This window comes from Engystomops pustulosus, chromosome 9 (genome assembly GCF_040894005.1).
Source record: "Engystomops pustulosus chromosome 9, aEngPut4.maternal, whole genome shotgun sequence".
Classification (NCBI taxonomy): domain Eukaryota; kingdom Metazoa; phylum Chordata; class Amphibia; order Anura; family Leptodactylidae; genus Engystomops; species Engystomops pustulosus.
The window spans coordinates 98,407,692-98,423,393 of NC_092419.1; the positions used below are offsets into that span (position 1 = coordinate 98,407,692).

At 45.8% G+C, this 15,702-nt stretch overlaps 3 protein-coding genes across 6 annotated transcripts in view; 2 read left to right on the forward strand and 1 right to left on the reverse strand.

The window, feature by feature from the left end:
* Window positions 1-1,223: 1,223 nt before the first annotated feature.
* On the forward strand, window positions 1,224-5,484 carry SPOUT1 (SPOUT domain containing methyltransferase 1). 2 transcript variants are annotated; one of them, XM_072124434.1, is made up of 12 exons: window positions 1,224-1,389; window positions 2,620-2,662; window positions 2,751-2,876; window positions 3,302-3,461; window positions 3,538-3,627; window positions 3,714-3,763; window positions 3,847-3,977; window positions 4,081-4,150; window positions 4,385-4,483; window positions 4,564-4,666; window positions 4,955-5,102; window positions 5,320-5,484. In XM_072124434.1, exons 1-12 carry the CDS (start codon window positions 1,360-1,362, stop codon window positions 5,392-5,394), a joined length of 1,125 nt encoding a protein of 374 aa, XP_071980535.1. In that variant the 5' UTR covers window positions 1,224-1,359; the 3' UTR covers window positions 5,395-5,484. The 2 variants fall into 2 exon arrangements, with proteins under 2 accessions (XP_071980535.1, XP_071980534.1); XM_072124433.1 differs by lacking the exon at window positions 1,224-1,389 and adding an exon at window positions 1,414-1,616.
* Window positions 5,457-11,004, reverse strand: ENDOG (endonuclease G). 3 transcript variants are annotated; one of them, XM_072124437.1, is made up of 4 exons: window positions 10,970-11,004; window positions 6,989-7,535; window positions 5,915-6,024; window positions 5,457-5,823 (listed from the first exon to the last, which is right to left on the reverse strand). In XM_072124437.1, exons 2-4 carry the CDS (start codon window positions 7,466-7,468, stop codon window positions 5,541-5,543), a joined length of 873 nt encoding a protein of 290 aa, XP_071980538.1. In that variant the 5' UTR covers window positions 7,469-7,535; window positions 10,970-11,004; the 3' UTR covers window positions 5,457-5,540. The 3 variants fall into 3 exon arrangements, with proteins under 3 accessions (XP_071980538.1, XP_071980536.1, XP_071980537.1); XM_072124435.1 differs by lacking the exon at window positions 10,970-11,004 and adding an exon at window positions 8,052-8,180; XM_072124436.1 differs by lacking the exon at window positions 10,970-11,004 and adding an exon at window positions 7,923-8,028.
* Window positions 11,005-13,855: 2,851 nt separating this feature from the next.
* Window positions 13,856-15,702, forward strand: part of SNAPC4 (small nuclear RNA activating complex polypeptide 4) — a 30,441-nt gene continuing 28,594 nt past the window's right edge. The window contains exon 1 of the mRNA XM_072124440.1: window positions 13,856-13,911. The gene's annotated coding sequence lies outside the window, so the exon portion shown is untranslated. The remainder of the gene's footprint in view (window positions 13,912-15,702) is intronic.

The window sequence follows — 15,702 nt, forward strand, 5'->3', positions numbered from 1 at the left end:
CACCATTTTACATGACATAAAAAATGTAATAAAAAGTCATCAAAAGGTCGCACAGTCTTTAAGTTGTAGCAATGAAAACATCAGCTCATGTCACAAAAAATGACACCTCACTCCGTAAACCATAGTATGAAAATGTAATTAGTGTCAGATGATGGCAAAAATTGTTTGTTTGGTTTTTTTAAAGAAAAACTTAGCCCACAAGAAAAGTGACACAAATGCCTTTTTATGCCAGTTTCATCAAATTTGGAATTTGGAATTCCCAGTACATGGCAGGGAATAATAAATATATTCACTGACAAGTACAATTTGATCTGCAGAAAATAAGCCCCGCACACAGCTCTGTACAAGGAAAAATGAAAAAGTTATGGATTTTTGAAGGTTGAAAGCGAAAATTGAAACGAAAAAAAAAAGCTGTGTCCTTAAGGGGTTAATGGCCCAACTCCAGAACATTACTGGGAGAGGGTGAACTCCTCTCCATCTCATATTTCCTTTTTAGATTTTTGTTATGATGCGTATGAATTGCCTTTTTTAACAATCAATGTAACAATAATTGCCTTTTGGAAGGGCATATTCACACATTTGCTGATGATTTCCCGGGATAATCCTCACCCTGTGCCCACTCCCATGCGGGTGGCACGTGGTCTACTCTCTGTGCAGTACCATTTCTTTCTCATATGATATGGTAAACACAACTGAAAGTTATGATTGCACATCTCTCCAGGGACAATAGCTAACACTGGCTGCAGAGAACACATAGCACAGCAGTGTGAGGACACACCCACAGCCCTCTTGGAGAATCTACAATCCTGGAATAATAAATCCATATTTCACAGTCCTGCTGCTACTAACATCATACACAACAGTCTGATTACACATCTCTCCAGGGACAATACCTATCACTGTCTGCACAGAGCACAGCAGTGTGAGTACATACTACAGACATGGAATATAAATCCATATTTCACAGTCCTGCTGCTACTAACAACATCCACTAGAGTATGACTACACATCAAATCTAAGAAAACAACTAAGACTTTGATACACGTATGGTGACATTTCTAACTGGTGCAGCTAAAGGGGCATCACTGCCCCACACACATATATAAGTGATTTTTAGGAATGATTAATGATTAAAGGGATTAATTAATGGGATTAATCATTAATGATTTGTAGGAAGCAGTGTGCACTATATTGGGCGGCTGCCCCAGTAGTCCCCTCACTTGTAATTCCTCTTCTATACCAGCTGGCTGCAGTGTTACACTCCGGCCACCAGAGGGCAGCAGCGCCGCCTCCCCGAAGCTCAGCGGTTGTCAGGGGAATCTTCTCAAACCGGAAGTGGCCGCCACACGTGCCGCAGACATGGCGGAGAAGAGAGCCCGGCTGGAGCTGGTGAGGAGGATGACATGGAGGGGCTGCACATCTTATCTATGATGTAGACATTGTGCAGGAGTCTGTACGAGCTGTAATGGCAGTGGTGGGGAATGCTGGGAGTTGTAGTCCTACAACAATCACATCCTGCATGGACTGTAACTGTGCAGTGTGAAAGCTGCTACTGGTACAACAGTGATGCGTTATCTGCTCACAGTGTCATCATAAATGTCATCTCACAGCTGAGGGTTTGTTACAATTGCATCCATTCTGGGCGATCCATGGTGTTATGGTGTCAAAAACTCATGTCGTGTCAGCAGGAAGAATCATCTCTTTAGGATTGATGACAGTCTGGGAATTCAATCAATGTTTCAAATGGAGGAGCCGCAGTTACTTGTGTCCCTTTCCAAGATGTCCTGTCCCTCATTGATCTGGAAATTGGGGTTCCAAGTGCCCGGTGGGGTGCGCCCCCTGCTGATCCATTCATTCTCAATGACGCTGGGGGTTGTATGTCCATATATATCCAACAGTTCCTGGAGCGGAGGCTGTGCCTGTCACTAAATATATGACCTCTTATCATATCAGTGGATATGGTATAACATTACAGGGGTTTTAATAAGTTTGTTTATCACCTATCTATAGGATATCTGGTGAGGGTCCGACTGCTAGGACCCCCACGATCATGGGAATGGGGGTCCTGTGCTCACTAATGAATGGTGCAGCAAGTCGAGAATGTGTCATGGCGCTCCATTTAGTTCTATGTGAGTATTGGAGACAGTTATGAGCAGCCCTCCGCTATCTCTTGCACTTTAACTCACTTTCTATGAGAGTTGGGGGCCGGAAGATGAACCCCTGCTGGTCAGATGGTTATCCTCTATCACAGGTACAGGTCAGTCTCGGTACATTCCCTTTAATTCTTAGGACAATCCATTCAAATGACTGGGGCTTGTGTACGCTTTGAGCAGCGTTGTACATGGGGCTCGTGCGCGGTCCAGGCGCTGTTGTACATGCAGTATGAGTAGACTGGATGCTGTAGTACAAGCTGTGGACACGTTATAAAAGGGAAAGATGATTGTTTGTTTCAGCTGTTTACCATGTCTAATGCAGGTCCAGTGCAGGAGTCATTCTTTGTCGTCAATCCTTTTGTGTGGTGACTGATATCTGGCTCCAGCTTTCCAAACCCCGGAACCAATTACATAAGACTTCACCTCCAGCTTTTCCTAACTTATTTTATTCTATTTCATGTCTCAGGATCCTGAGGATAAAGTAAACTGGCGGAAACATAAGGCACAAAGTAAGACCCGTCCCTCGTGTGTCTCCTGTCAGGTGCCACGTGTCCTTTTCATGAGTCCTAACTGTCTGACATCTTGTGTGAATTGCAGGAAAAGAGGAGCAAAAGAAATGGAAAGCGGCAAAATTGCTGAAAAAGTTAGACAAAGAGCAACTGCAGAAACAGCAAGAAGCCGAGAAACTGGAACAAGAAAGAGAAGCGAAGAGAGAATCCCACGGTATGGTCTGAAGGGTTAATGCACTGCTGGATGTCCTAACATGGACAGACCAGCGGAGGCAGTGCAGCACCCAAATCACCCATTACAGGGACCAAAGCTAGTCCCAGTGCACCTGAAGCTGCGGGTCTGTGGCAGGACATGCAGAGGGTTATAGCTACACAACAGCTGGACAGGGACTGGTCTACTGTATAATAGTGAATAATAATCGTGTGGATGTTGTGACCACTTGATCTCTCTTATTAAAGCCATGAATGGGTGTTCAGGGGTCCTCCACTAGTTGTCCCATAGATCTTTCTCCAGAATAGGGCTGCTAGGACTTGTGACCACCTGTGTAATCCCCCTCATTCCCTCACCTGCACGTTTTAGTTCTGTAAGTCTAATCTTCTCCACTTATAATTCTGATCTTCCCTCTGTTCTCCCCACAGGTCGTCCATATACAGTGAGTGTGGCCTTACCTGGTTCCATTATGGATAACGCCCAGTCACCAGAGCTGCGTACGTACCTAGCTGGCCAGATAGCTCGGGCATGCGCCATTTTTTGTGTGGATGAGATAGTAATATTTGATGAGACGGGCGAAGGATCCAAGTATGTATAGCGTAACTGAACAAGGCCATTGATGCTTCATGCAGTCTGTCCTCAGCTGCCGCGTCTTGTCTTTCAGGAGCGTGGAGGGAGAATTCGAGGGAGTTGGTAAAAAAGGGCATGCGTGTGTGCAGCTGGCACGTATCCTGCAGTACCTGGAGTGTCCACAGTAAGTACACAACCACTGAGCTCTGTGATTGGCTCAGCTATCGTGTACATATGTCATATGCTACAATCTTATCTCCTCTTCCTAAGGTATTTAAGAAAATTCTTCTTCCCAAAACATCCGGATCTGCAGTTTGCAGGTATTTATTACAAATCCAGGTGTCAGTCCGGTTTTTGGTGTGTTTGCCGTGATCTCACTGCTCTATGCGTTAACCCCTTCTAGGACTCCTGAACCCCCTGGACAGTCCTCACCACATGAGAATCGATGAAGAGTCCAAGTACCGGGAAGGAGTTGTATTGGATCGACCCACTAAACCTGGGAAAGGCTCATTTGTGAATTGTGGAATGAGGAAGGTACACGGAATAACTTATTGGGGTGGCTCCATGTGGTCTGTAGTGTTCTACATCTCCCATTATTGTGTTATGTGTGACCACAATGTTTCCTATGTCTTGGTAGGAAGTGCAGATCGACAAACAGTTACAAGCCGGAGTCAGAGTCACCGTCCACATGCAGCCTGAGAATCCAGGTAAATTATAATTGCCCTCACGCTACATCTAAATGTTTGATATTATTTGTGTGAGATAAGAGGCCCTTAGAAGTGAGATCACAACTGCGAGTACCTAATCCATTCACATAGAGGGGCAATAGATAGTGATGTATGGGGGTGTGGGAGTCCTATAGGCTTATCTGTGGATAGATCAAGTTATCAGATTTTGAGATATTTTATCTATGTTTTGTGAATTCATTATATATTCCATAGACAAAAGAGTTAGAAAAGGAACCGTGGTGTCCCCGCAGCATCCGAGGATAGGGGACGGCATATACTGGGGGTACAGGGTGAGGCTGGCGTCTTGTCTCAGTGAGTATTAAGCTTCACTGTCATAATCTTATGTAGCATTTTGCAGCACACACACAATAACCTTTAATCTGTTTTTATAGGTGCGGTTTTCACAGAATGCCCCTTTAAGGATGGATATGACCTTACTGTAGGAACCTCTGAGCGGGGGAGCAGCGTGGAGGATGTGACGCTGCCACATTTCCAGTAAGCATCCGATCCCTTTTATCTTGTGCAGAGATGCCATACAACCGTGTGCACCCAGTATTAGCTCCCTGCCATGTTTTTTTTTGGGATAACTGTATGTAGTGATGGTGCCAGGGCGGGGGAAAGGCATAACCAGTGCTTAAAGGAACAGTCCAGGCGAAGGCTGTTATACGTAGATATAACACTTCTCCTGGAATGTTTTTGTAATGTTGGGCAAGTAGACTTGGATGGGAACCTGCATGATGTCTCAGGGCTGCAGCAGTGACCATCTTTCTCTCATGGTGTTAGACATGCTTTGGTTGTGTTTGGAGGACTTCAAGGACTGGAAGCCAGTGTGGACAGTGACCAGAACCTGGATTTAGAAGAACCTAGTATCTTATTTAACCTTTATGTGAACACGTGTCCAGGCCAGGGCAGCCGCACAATCCGGACAGAGGTAAGGCCGTAGCTTGTGAACATATCTCTGCTTGCTGTGTCATTTCAACATCATTGACGCAACTAGCCAATCCAGCAATATGTCTGGGTCAGGTGGCCCAACCCGACAATCGTGTTATCTCATCTCTACTGATCATGCACGTGCAGTGCTTCTACTTTCACGTGCTGACTTGGGGACCACTACTGGTGTTAACATCTCTGTTTTTCCACCCCTTTAGGAAGCCATATTGATCTCACTGACCGCATTGAGACCCAGAATAGAAAGCGCAGTCAAGAAACTTGAAGAAAGCTGAACACCAATATCTCACCCCCATGACGTGGACATTGTAAATTTGTGACACACGACCAAACCTGATCCATTAAATACTTTTTATTACAAGAAATCTGCTGGATTTTCCCTGAGTGTCCATCGATGTCCCAGTGACAGTTCTTCCATGTGTCATCTGCCCCCCGCTGTGATGGCCTTCAAGCTACTTGAGCTCTTAAGAATATTGGGGACAAAAAGTAGACCTGAAGCTCGTTCAATAGTCTCTATGGGAACCAAAAAGCGATCTAAGGGGATCTTCTCATCTACTGGGCAGTTGGGCATTATATAGGGTCGCAGTTCTATCTCTCCATTGTACTTCTCCAGGACGACTACCTTAAAAAAGTGCGTAGGGACAGCCACGTGATTCGTGCCAATGACTTGGTATTTCACATACATCTTCCCATCTCCTTCCATTCTGCAATAAGTGCGGTGGATAAGATTAGTAATTATGTGTTCATGTATAATCTCCCATGATTCACCGGTGTCCTCGCCAGCACATGACTTACCTGGGTAAGAACAGGGGTCCGGTGCACACATACACGTTCTTGTTACTCTTTGTTAGTCCTCGGCAGTATTTTTCTAGGTTATTCCAGGCAACCTGGTTAAGATTTGGATTCTGGAAGAGCAAATGGGTAAAAATTTGTATCCACACAGTGATCCGTGTCAGTACTGTATAGACCGGGAGCGAGAGCGCTAGCCCCGGGGGAGACATGCGGGCTGCGGTGATGCTTCTTATCATGCTCCAGCATTCCCTGCCGTACTGCAGGCCTGTGTCTATATGATCCCGGCGGGACCTGAGATCAGTGCCGGGTAAGTGTGTGAGCCGCGGCCGGGGTGTACACTGCACTCTATGTATAGTGAGTGTGCGTTGTATGTAGTGAATTGTGGATTGGGCTTTCAGCCTCATCACTGATCTATGACGTCCCTTTAAAGGGAACCTGCCATGAGGACTGAGACCCACAAGCTGCCACCAACCTATCTGGATCACAATGTTTTGGGAGAATTACACATTCAGATTATTTGTAAGTAGTTATCGGGGCCCTAACTCCCCCTCCCCCATAATAACATCATCGTAACATATTAGCAGTTGGTGAAGTACATGGACTATGAAGGTGCGTTTACACGTGGCAGTAACACATGCGGTTTAAAATGCATCAGAACAGCTGAGAGGAGATTTGCCTGATTACATAGCTGTTAACATTGCGTTTACAAAACAAATATTAGCTGAATATTAACACATGCGTTAACAGCTATGTCATCTCTTCTCAGCTGTTCTGATGCATTTTAAACCACATGTGTTACTGCCACCCTAATACATGAATGAATCCAGGAGAGGACATCCCCTTCTGACTCTTCTCCACCCCCATGATCCCATCACCATCATGAATAACAGAATGGTGGAGCTTTATGGGCCTTAATCCTCAGGACCGGTTCCTTTTAACATTATCTTTATTACTGCTGTGTGAATGAAGCTTTACTTAGTTATCTGGAAACTCAATGGCACTGAAGCTGTTACAGACTATAACTCCCATCATGCCAAATATAGACATCAATGACTCTCAAAACAAATGAAAACCAACCTGAGGGTAAATATTACTCAGTATAAACGTCTCGTCCATTGCCGTCTGGCTCCACCTATGATTGGCCGCAGCAGCCAAATGCCCCCGGTCAAACCCACTCCCCCGGAAGTCGGCGTTGGTCGCCCGGTGATAAGGGTGCACGGTCTCGTCTTCTATGAATTCGGAGCCCTTGCGGTCAGCACTGCCCTGTACACGTTCTCTATTCAGCTGTTCCAGAACCCAAGCTGGGCCCCGGAGCCTGGGGTCATAGCTCAGTACGTGGGATTGGCGGGTCTTCAGCTGACTCAACCCTGGCAGACCGAAGCGGGTGATGCTAGAGGGAGGGGGCAGGGAGACTTCAGAGGCTGCCTGGACTATAGGAGGGTAGAGGAAATCGGGACCCGTCTTATCTTGTAGTTTCCAGCTGGTGAGTCCGGCGCCAAGTGCAACTCCAGCGGCCAGGGAGACCCCCGAGAGCAGAGCGCTGGGGGGAAGCCTCATCTTCCTAATCTTTGTATTGCGCCTTTACAACTCCAATACGTGGTCACAGGTGCATTCTGGGGTCTACCTGCAAGACAAAACAATAGTTAGACCCTGTACTGTCCCGGAGCCCCCCACAACCACCATCATCCTCACTTCAGCTTTGTATGAATGGACCTTTGCATCATTAACTCACTAGATAGGGGTCCTGAACTGCCCAGTACTCCCTTTTGGAATATGTACCAAGTCACCCTGGGAATGATAATAAGCAGGATGCTCCGGACCCCCATTCTAATGATTAGTGTGGCCCCCATGAATCTGATATTTATCCCGCATCCCCTTTATTACCATCACAGGGCTGATGTAGCCATATGCACCAGCACTGGTCTTACTATATAGGTACAATACAGGTTACTTTCATACTAGATGGGTGAAATATGCATCTATATAGTATAAGGAGTACTACAAGTCTCACCATAGCCTGGATATCGACCTGCCAGATTGTGGCTCCTGTGCCCTTGAAGGGTCAGCAGCAGCCCAGCACCTGGAGGTGTTGCAGTGTATCACCCGCAGTGAGGACATGAATATACTGGAGATCACTTACCTGTGATCAGGAGTCACATGGAGGAGCCGCACGATGACCCCGGCCGCACAGGTCACAGGAAGAAGACGCCTCCTGCAGGGTGTGCGCCGCAGCGACATCTTGTGGTCATGATTAGCACTTCAGGAATACTGGGTGTACGATGCTGCCATCCAGTGGCCATGTATTGCATCACATAGACACACATTATGTCTGTCTGCAGTACATTTCCATACAAACACTCAATGAGCAATAAGGCTCAAATTGGTAATAGTATTACTTAAAGGGCGGACCAAATAGACCCAAATATGCATACCTATAAATACCTCCTCAATTTACCAATATCCAAAAGTACAACACAACAATATGTAGCAAACAATGTGTACAAATCTTTATCAGGATCATCCCCTGAGGCCACAATGTAAATCAGTGAATATTGTATATAATATATAATAAAATCATTCAATTAAAATACACGTTCCATGAAACATCACCAAAGGTTTAACCTGGCTATTAGTAGACAACTAAATCGAATATACCCACTGCTGGCCATCACACCCCAACTCCCACTTCAGGGGTGCTACAGTGCTACACAGTGAGACCACCTAAAATACTATTACCACAGAAATAGTGCACCCTAGTGTTATGTGCTATAAAATCCCCTCCTTTACCCCCCCCCCTCCCTCACTCCCATTCTAGGCCCTAAACTGTAAACTGCTCCCTAATGTGGGCCCCACACTTTTAATGCTCTATACCAGTGATTTTCAACCTTTTTTGAGCCGTGGCACACTTTTTATACTTAGAAAATCCTGGGGCACACCACCAATCAAAATAGCACAAAATGACACTAAAGCAGTCATAAAAGGCCTCTCTTTACTAATAAAAAACCCCTAGCGGCCTCCCTTTACTAATAAAAAACTCTAGCGGCCTCTCTTTACTAAAAAAAACTTTTAGCGGCCTCCCTTTACTAATTAAAAGACCCTAGCGGCCTCCCTTTACTAATTAAGAGCCCCTAGCGGCCTCCCTTTACTAATTAAGAGCCCCTAGCGGCCTCCCTTTACTAATTAAGAGCCCCTAGCGGCCTCCCTTTACTAATTAAGAGCCCCTAGCGGCCTCCCTTTACTAATTAAGAGCCCCTAGCGGCCTCCCTTTACTAATTAAGAGCCCCTAGCGGCCTCCCTTTACTAATTAAGAGCCCCTATCGGCCTCCCTTTACTAATTAAGAGCCCCTCGCGGCCTCCCTTTACTAATTAAAAGGCCCTAGAGGCGCCCCTTTACTAATTAAAAGGCCCTAGAGGCCTCCCTTAACTAATAAAAAGCCCCAGCCTCCCTTTACTAATAATAAAAAACGACCCTAGCTGCCTTCCCTATACAAATAATAACCTTATATACTTACCCTTATTGTCTACTTCCGTGTACCTTCACTCCTAATGGCGATCCGCCCATCTTCTGTAGCTCCTGCACCGCGCGCCTCTGGTCACGTGACTTACGCGATCTGACGTCAGGTCGCGTCAGTCACGTGACATGGGCCGCGCTGGGGGGCTCATGGTCAACCTTAGCATTGTAAAAGTGGAATTCTGCCTTTTTTCCCCCCTTTCCCCTTTTGTGGCAGTGGGATTTAGACACAGATTTAGGCTTTCCATGTACTACACATGTAGTTCTGAGGCTCCAAACAGTGGTCCCGCGGACCATTGTCTCAGGCTTGTTGGTCATCGGCATGTGAGCGCCGATGTGCCACAATCCGATCGCGTGCGCCAAAATCCCGGGGCAATTCAGGTACAATCTGCGCAAATCGGAAATATTCGGGTAACACGTCGGGAAAATGCGAATCGGGCCCTTAGTAAATGACCCCCAATGTTTACAATGGGGCACAATGACTAAGGGCTTTGTGCAAGTTTTTTTGTCTGACTTTGCACATTCTTTCTAGTGTACACTGCTTGTACATGGATATAAGAAGCGTCCGGGCTACATTTGTGTCACATGCGACCCTTTTGCGGCGCAGCTGCACTAGTCATCATGTGACACAAATTAGGGGGCGTTCTGGTGTACCACAAAAAGTTATAGGTGTACCAAAAAAAGTGGTGTCCTCTGTTAGGCAAGTGCAGGGGGTGCCAGATTCATGTGTAGTGTAGTTTGCACCCAAAATGGTAACATTGATACCGCTATCACGTGCTGCAAAAAGTAACAGCTACGTACAATGAATTATGAGAAAGTTATTAGCGTCAGAAGGTGGCGAAACAAAGAAAAAATCTTTTGTACCAAAGGTTTTACATTTTTTTAGATCTTTCAAAGCCCAATAGAACCTTAATATAGTTGATATCTTTGTGAACGTAGCAACACAAAAAATTAAGGGGAGGTGTAATTTGGAGCGCACAGTGAAATCTCACAGCAGAGTGGTGCAAATGTGTTTTACCGTCAATTTTACTGCATTTGGAATTTTTTCTGCTTCTCCGGACACAGTATGGAATATTAAATATCGCCACTAGGAAGTACGACTTTTGTTATGCAGAAAACAATCCTCATGCACATAAATATAAAAGAGTTATGGAGTTAAAAATGGAAACCTTAAAAAGGCTCAGTTTTATTACAGGCTCCACTTTACCATATTTACCATGTTAACCCTAACACACCTTTTTTATACTTTGATGTATGGAGCTGGACATTTTCTTTGCTATCAGTTTGTAAAATGTTCAATCACTTTTTATTGAAATATTTGTGTGTGTTGAAATCTGCACTGTGGGTGCTCTGAAAGGAGGTTTGTTGGTAAAAGTAAATCTGCATCAATACAAAATGCAGTCCTTTGAAAACCCACAACATCCAGCAAGCTCATTCAACTGCTAGGAGTTGTAGTCCTTCAGCTAACTGCAATTTTGTATGAATGTAGATTTACTTATCAGGGTGTACAGACTGTAGATATGTGTGTGAATGTAATGCACATTTACCTATTTTTCCTATAAGGGCAGCAGAGCAGCAGCAGCTCCTCCAGTCTTCTCTGAGGTCCCGCCGCTGCGTACTTCAGGCGGGGCCACTTTATGAAGAGCAGACTGACACTTCAGCAGCTGCTTTTCCATTGGTGGCCGCTGCTGGCTGTCAGGAACAGGAGGAGGGCCCACAGTGACATTCAGTGGGCCCATACCCTGTATTCAGGGAGACATGTGGCTGGAGTTCATGTGGCAGCAGCACAGTCACACAGCAGGGCTGAGGTGCTGCTTGTGCAGTGAGGAGTACATGTGAGTGGTTACTCCTCACTGCCTGAGCGCTGCTGCGGGGAGAGCAGAGACCTGGTTCCGGCTCAGTGAATCTGTCTCTCGCTCCCCCCACGAAGTTCACCCCCCCTCCTATAGCTCAATAAATGTGCCTGCTCGCTTGTACTTCAAGCGATCTAGGTAGCACATATGGACTTGTGCAGATGCCTGGCAGGAGGCACTGCATATCGCAGTCTAATCAGTGGGCGGAGCCAACAGGCGTCGGGGCCCACACCGGCACCCCGGCGGGCCAGTCCGACTCTGGGCGCTGCGGCACAGCTGCACAGGGGCACCATAGTTCGGGGAACTTTCCCCGCGGCACACTCAACCATGTGTCGCGGCACACTAGTGTGCCGCGGCACACAGGTTGAAAATCACTGCTCTATACAATACTGTCCGGATTTTGGGCCCAACACTTTGTAATGACCCCCACGTATAGCCCCACACAACCTAATACTGCAGGCCTCAACATTTTATAATGAAGCTGCCAATCATGGCCCCCACACAATCAGGGTAGGGCCCTGGGCAAAACTAAAAGTGGGGCCCCAAAATAAAACTATTTATAATTTATATAAAACTAACAATGACAGTCAGTAAGAGGCTCCTTTATTCCTGCACAATAATAACACTTTGTAGTTACACAAAGTAGTAGGGTAAGGCAATTTGTAATATGGGGCTGTAGGAGAATGTTATATGACAGTGGTGGCGAACCTATGGCACGGGTGCCAGAGCCGACGCTCAGAGCCCTTTTTGTGGGCACCTGGGCCCTCGCCCTGCAGTTCCAAGCAACTTAAAAGATGCTGCTTTCAGTCCTATATTGATACTTACTTCGCTACTTGGGATTGTAGGAAGAGGTAGAATTAGACAGGGTCGAATTATCTTTGGAGGATCTCCTGCTGGCCCCACGATTCTCTGGGAAATTGGAAAGAAGCTAAAATGATGAAAATTTCCATCTTTCTACTGTGTTGCAGTCCTAAGGTGGGCAATATGATTGAAAGTTGTTGAACATGGGGAGCAATAAGTTACTGCTTTAATTTTTGGTTGGCACCTCGCGATAAATAAGGGGGGTTTTGGGTTGCAGTTTGGGCACTCGGCCGCTAAAAGGTTCACCATCACTATAGGAGATAGACAAGAGGATAGGGAGATGGATGATAGAAGATAAATATGAAATATGATATCGATTTATAGATGCATAAACATAAAGGAGATTATACATAGATACCTAGATGATAGTAGATGAATATGAGTGGGGGTTATTTATCATTAGGCAGCTCCTTGGTTCTATAATAATAATATTTAATTTTTTTATATAGCACACACAGATTACGCAGCGCTGCACAGAGCTTGTCAGATTAATCCTTGTCCCCATGGGGCTCAAAATCTAATCAACCTACCAGTATGTTTTGGGGTGTCGGGGAAAACTGGAGGACCCGGAGGAAACCCATGCAAGCACAGAGAGAACATACAAACTCTTTGCAGATGTTGACCCTGGGTGGGACTTGAGCCAAGGATCCCAGTGCTGCAAGGCAGAAGCGCTACTCACTCAGCCACTGTGCTGCCCACTTCTATGTTGGTCTTTGAAGTTCCACTGCTCATCAGATTCATGAAAGTGGCTTTGGTCCTTCAATAAATGTTCTTATTCTCTATATGTGTCTGGGATATTTTTTAACAAAAAGGCGCAAAACATTGGGTTGGAGTGACTTTGTGACTTTTTTGCGACTTTTTAAAAAAAGATGCAAGTCATGAATCTGGCTTTGCACTAACAGCAGTTCTATGTTTACACCAGTTTAGTGCGTAAAGTTTTTGCTGCTTTTATGCACCAAAAAGGCCAGCAAAACCAATGCTAAATCTCCCCCAGGGTGTGCATGTAGGCTGAGAGACAACTCTGCTTCTCATTGTCAGTCCCACAAAGATGTATAAAGGAACATTGTGCAGTATTACACGTCAAGAACCCATGTATCTCCATCCAGGGGCGTAACTTTAGGGGGTACAGAGGTTCGGTTGCACTTGGGCCCAAGAGGTTTAGGGGGCCCTCATGGTGTTACTTTCCCATATGAGAAGACTATTACTATAAACCATACATTATAGTCGGGGGGGGGCCTGGCACAGACTTTGCACTGGGGCCCATCAGCTTCTAGTTACACCACTGGGTTCATCCTGTACATAGCGGACGTGTGTTGTTCCCAGGACATCCTGGTCTCTCTTACTGCCACAGCTCTTCAAGGGATTGTCTAGGAATCACAAATGTATATAAATATACATACATATGAGATATTTTATGTAAAGCTGTGACTTTATATGAAAAGTGAGATCTATTTGACATAACTTGATGCTAGTGGCAGCCATTCCCACATAACTTAGACATAACTGTGGCGAACTACAGTTCCCAGCATGCATTGCGATGCACAGGGGGGATGGGTAGTTGTAGTATGACAAGAGCTGTATCGGTGGTGTGTGCATAACGTTGGTTTATAGTAGCGTCAGATCTTATACACCGATCCTGCTGCTCTTCACCATATTAGGATGTGAATATAGCGCCTAAACCCGAGGCTTCCCGGGAGAACATGTGCGCATGCGCTTCTAAATCCCCGTCAGTCGCGCGCGTGCGCAGTAAGCGGATTTAGTTTGGTGACTTCAGGGTGAGCGGAACCGTGACAGGAATGGAGCGAGTCTTGGCGGACAATGTGTAATTTGAGGGAAGGGTCACGACGGGGCACGGCAGACCTTGATATGCACTGACTAAAATTACATGGTGTTTGTTGCAACCAATCACGTCTCAGCTTTCCTTTCGTATTTTACTGCTGAAAAATGAAAGCTGCTCTGTCATTGGCTGCTGTGTGCTTCAGATAGATGTGTTTTTGGGGGGCAATCTATAGGGGGCATGAGGCAGTATTGGGGATCCATTGTGATATTTGAGTACACAGTTATTGGCTTGAATGGGACATAGAGCATATGTGCATACAGAACATTACCTCACAGTATTGGGGTACACTGCATTACAGTTTGGGGGTACATATGCCTTATTATAAGGGGGTGCACTTTTTTTTTTTTTAGATATCACTGCCCCGTTTAACTCTATCCGAGGACAGGGTGTCCCCTACAATGGGCTAAGCCATATCTGCCATCAACCTCCACTTATGACCTATAGGGGGCGTACAGAGGGGAACATCTTTCCCTGCATCAGCCCCTATGGCGTCCACCCACCTCTCTGACATGGACATGATGGTTTTCCCCTCCATGACTTTTACATTCAACAATAAATTCAAGAGTTTTATACAAAATTAAATTACTGAAAATTTCCGCTACATTATATAATATAATGGGGGTCATTTACTAAGGGCCCGATTCGCGTTTTCCCGACGTGTTACCCGAATATTTTTCCGATTTTCCCTGAATTGCCCCGGGATTTTGGCGCACGCGATCGGATTGTGGCCATGCATGCACGCGACGGAAATCGGGGGGCGTGGCCGAACGAAAACCCGACGGATTCTGAAAAACCGCAGCATTTAAAAAAAGAAAAGTGTCGCGGGACACGCGCTTACCTTCACTTGGTCCGGCCCGGTGAACTCCAGTGCGTTCAGATGCTTTTCAGCGCAGCAGCGCCACCTGGTGGACGGCGGAGGAACTACCTTGATGAATCCCGACTGGACCCGAATCCATCGCAGAGAACGCGCCGCTGGATCGCGAACGGACCGGGTAAGTAAATCTGCCCCATTATGTATCAATTTTCTCCCATTTTTAGACTGAAAAACTTCTCGCAGCTGCGTTTTTGCAACAATCATGCTAAGTGTTTAGTGAGTTAAAGGGGTTGTACCTAGTTTGACAGTCTAGCTGTTGTTCATTGTCCCACTCAAGATCTCTGCTTGCTGTTAGTGAATAGCTAAGAAGAATCCTGAGCCCTTAAAGGGGTTGTAACACATTGGACCCTTTTCACAGGATAGGGGATAACAATCTGATACGTAGGGTCCGACTGCTGTCCCGATACTCTGTATAATACTAGGTGAGTGTCAGAAGCCACCCAGCACGTTGCTCTGCTATCTCCGACACTCATTCACTATTTATGAGAGCACCTGAGATGCCTGATATCAACAATTTCCGATACCCCGAATTGGGGCAGGATTTCCGAATTACTCCTCAAATTTTTCACTGACAGCAAGCAGAGATCTTGAGGGACAATTAATATGCCATAGGCACAGGGGAATCTACAGTGCTCTGTATATATATATATATATATATTTCCCCCTGTTTTAATGAAAATCCATTATTTTACATTATGTACCTAGGAGGTACATCCTCGGGGTCCCAGGGGTTGATTCCCCATTCATCACTGGCTGATGGCATGTCCTAGCAAATATCCCATCACTTTCCAAGATGAAAAAAAAGACATTACAGAGTAAAACGGTCATCGAACAATAGGATTGAAGGCACAG

What these genes read in the sequence shown, in the direction of transcription:
- SPOUT1 (XM_072124433.1), top strand. Translation starts at nt 1,482, where the DNA reads ATGCTGGGAGTTGTAGTCCTACAACAATCACATCCTGCATGGACTGTA. An exon ending in GAGACGGGCGAAGGATCCAA is followed by an intron (nt 3,462 to 3,537) that starts GTATGTATAGCG and finishes CTTGTCTTTCAG; the next exon opens with GAGCGTGGAGGGAGAATTCG. An exon ending in TGAATTGTGGAATGAGGAAG is followed by an intron (nt 3,978 to 4,080) that starts GTACACGGAATA and finishes ATGTCTTGGTAG; the next exon opens with GAAGTGCAGATCGACAAACA.
- ENDOG (XM_072124437.1), bottom strand. Translation starts at nt 7,468, where the DNA reads ATGAGGCTTCCCCCCAGCGCTCTGCTCTCGGGGGTCTCCCTGGCCGCT. An exon ending in TGAGTAATATTTACCCTCAG is followed by an intron (nt 6,025 to 6,988) that starts GTTGGTTTTCAT and finishes TTGCTCTTCCAG; the next exon opens with AATCCAAATCTTAACCAGGT. An exon ending in GGACCCCTGTTCTTACCCAG is followed by an intron (nt 5,824 to 5,914) that starts GTAAGTCATGTG and finishes CACTTATTGCAG; the next exon opens with AATGGAAGGAGATGGGAAGA.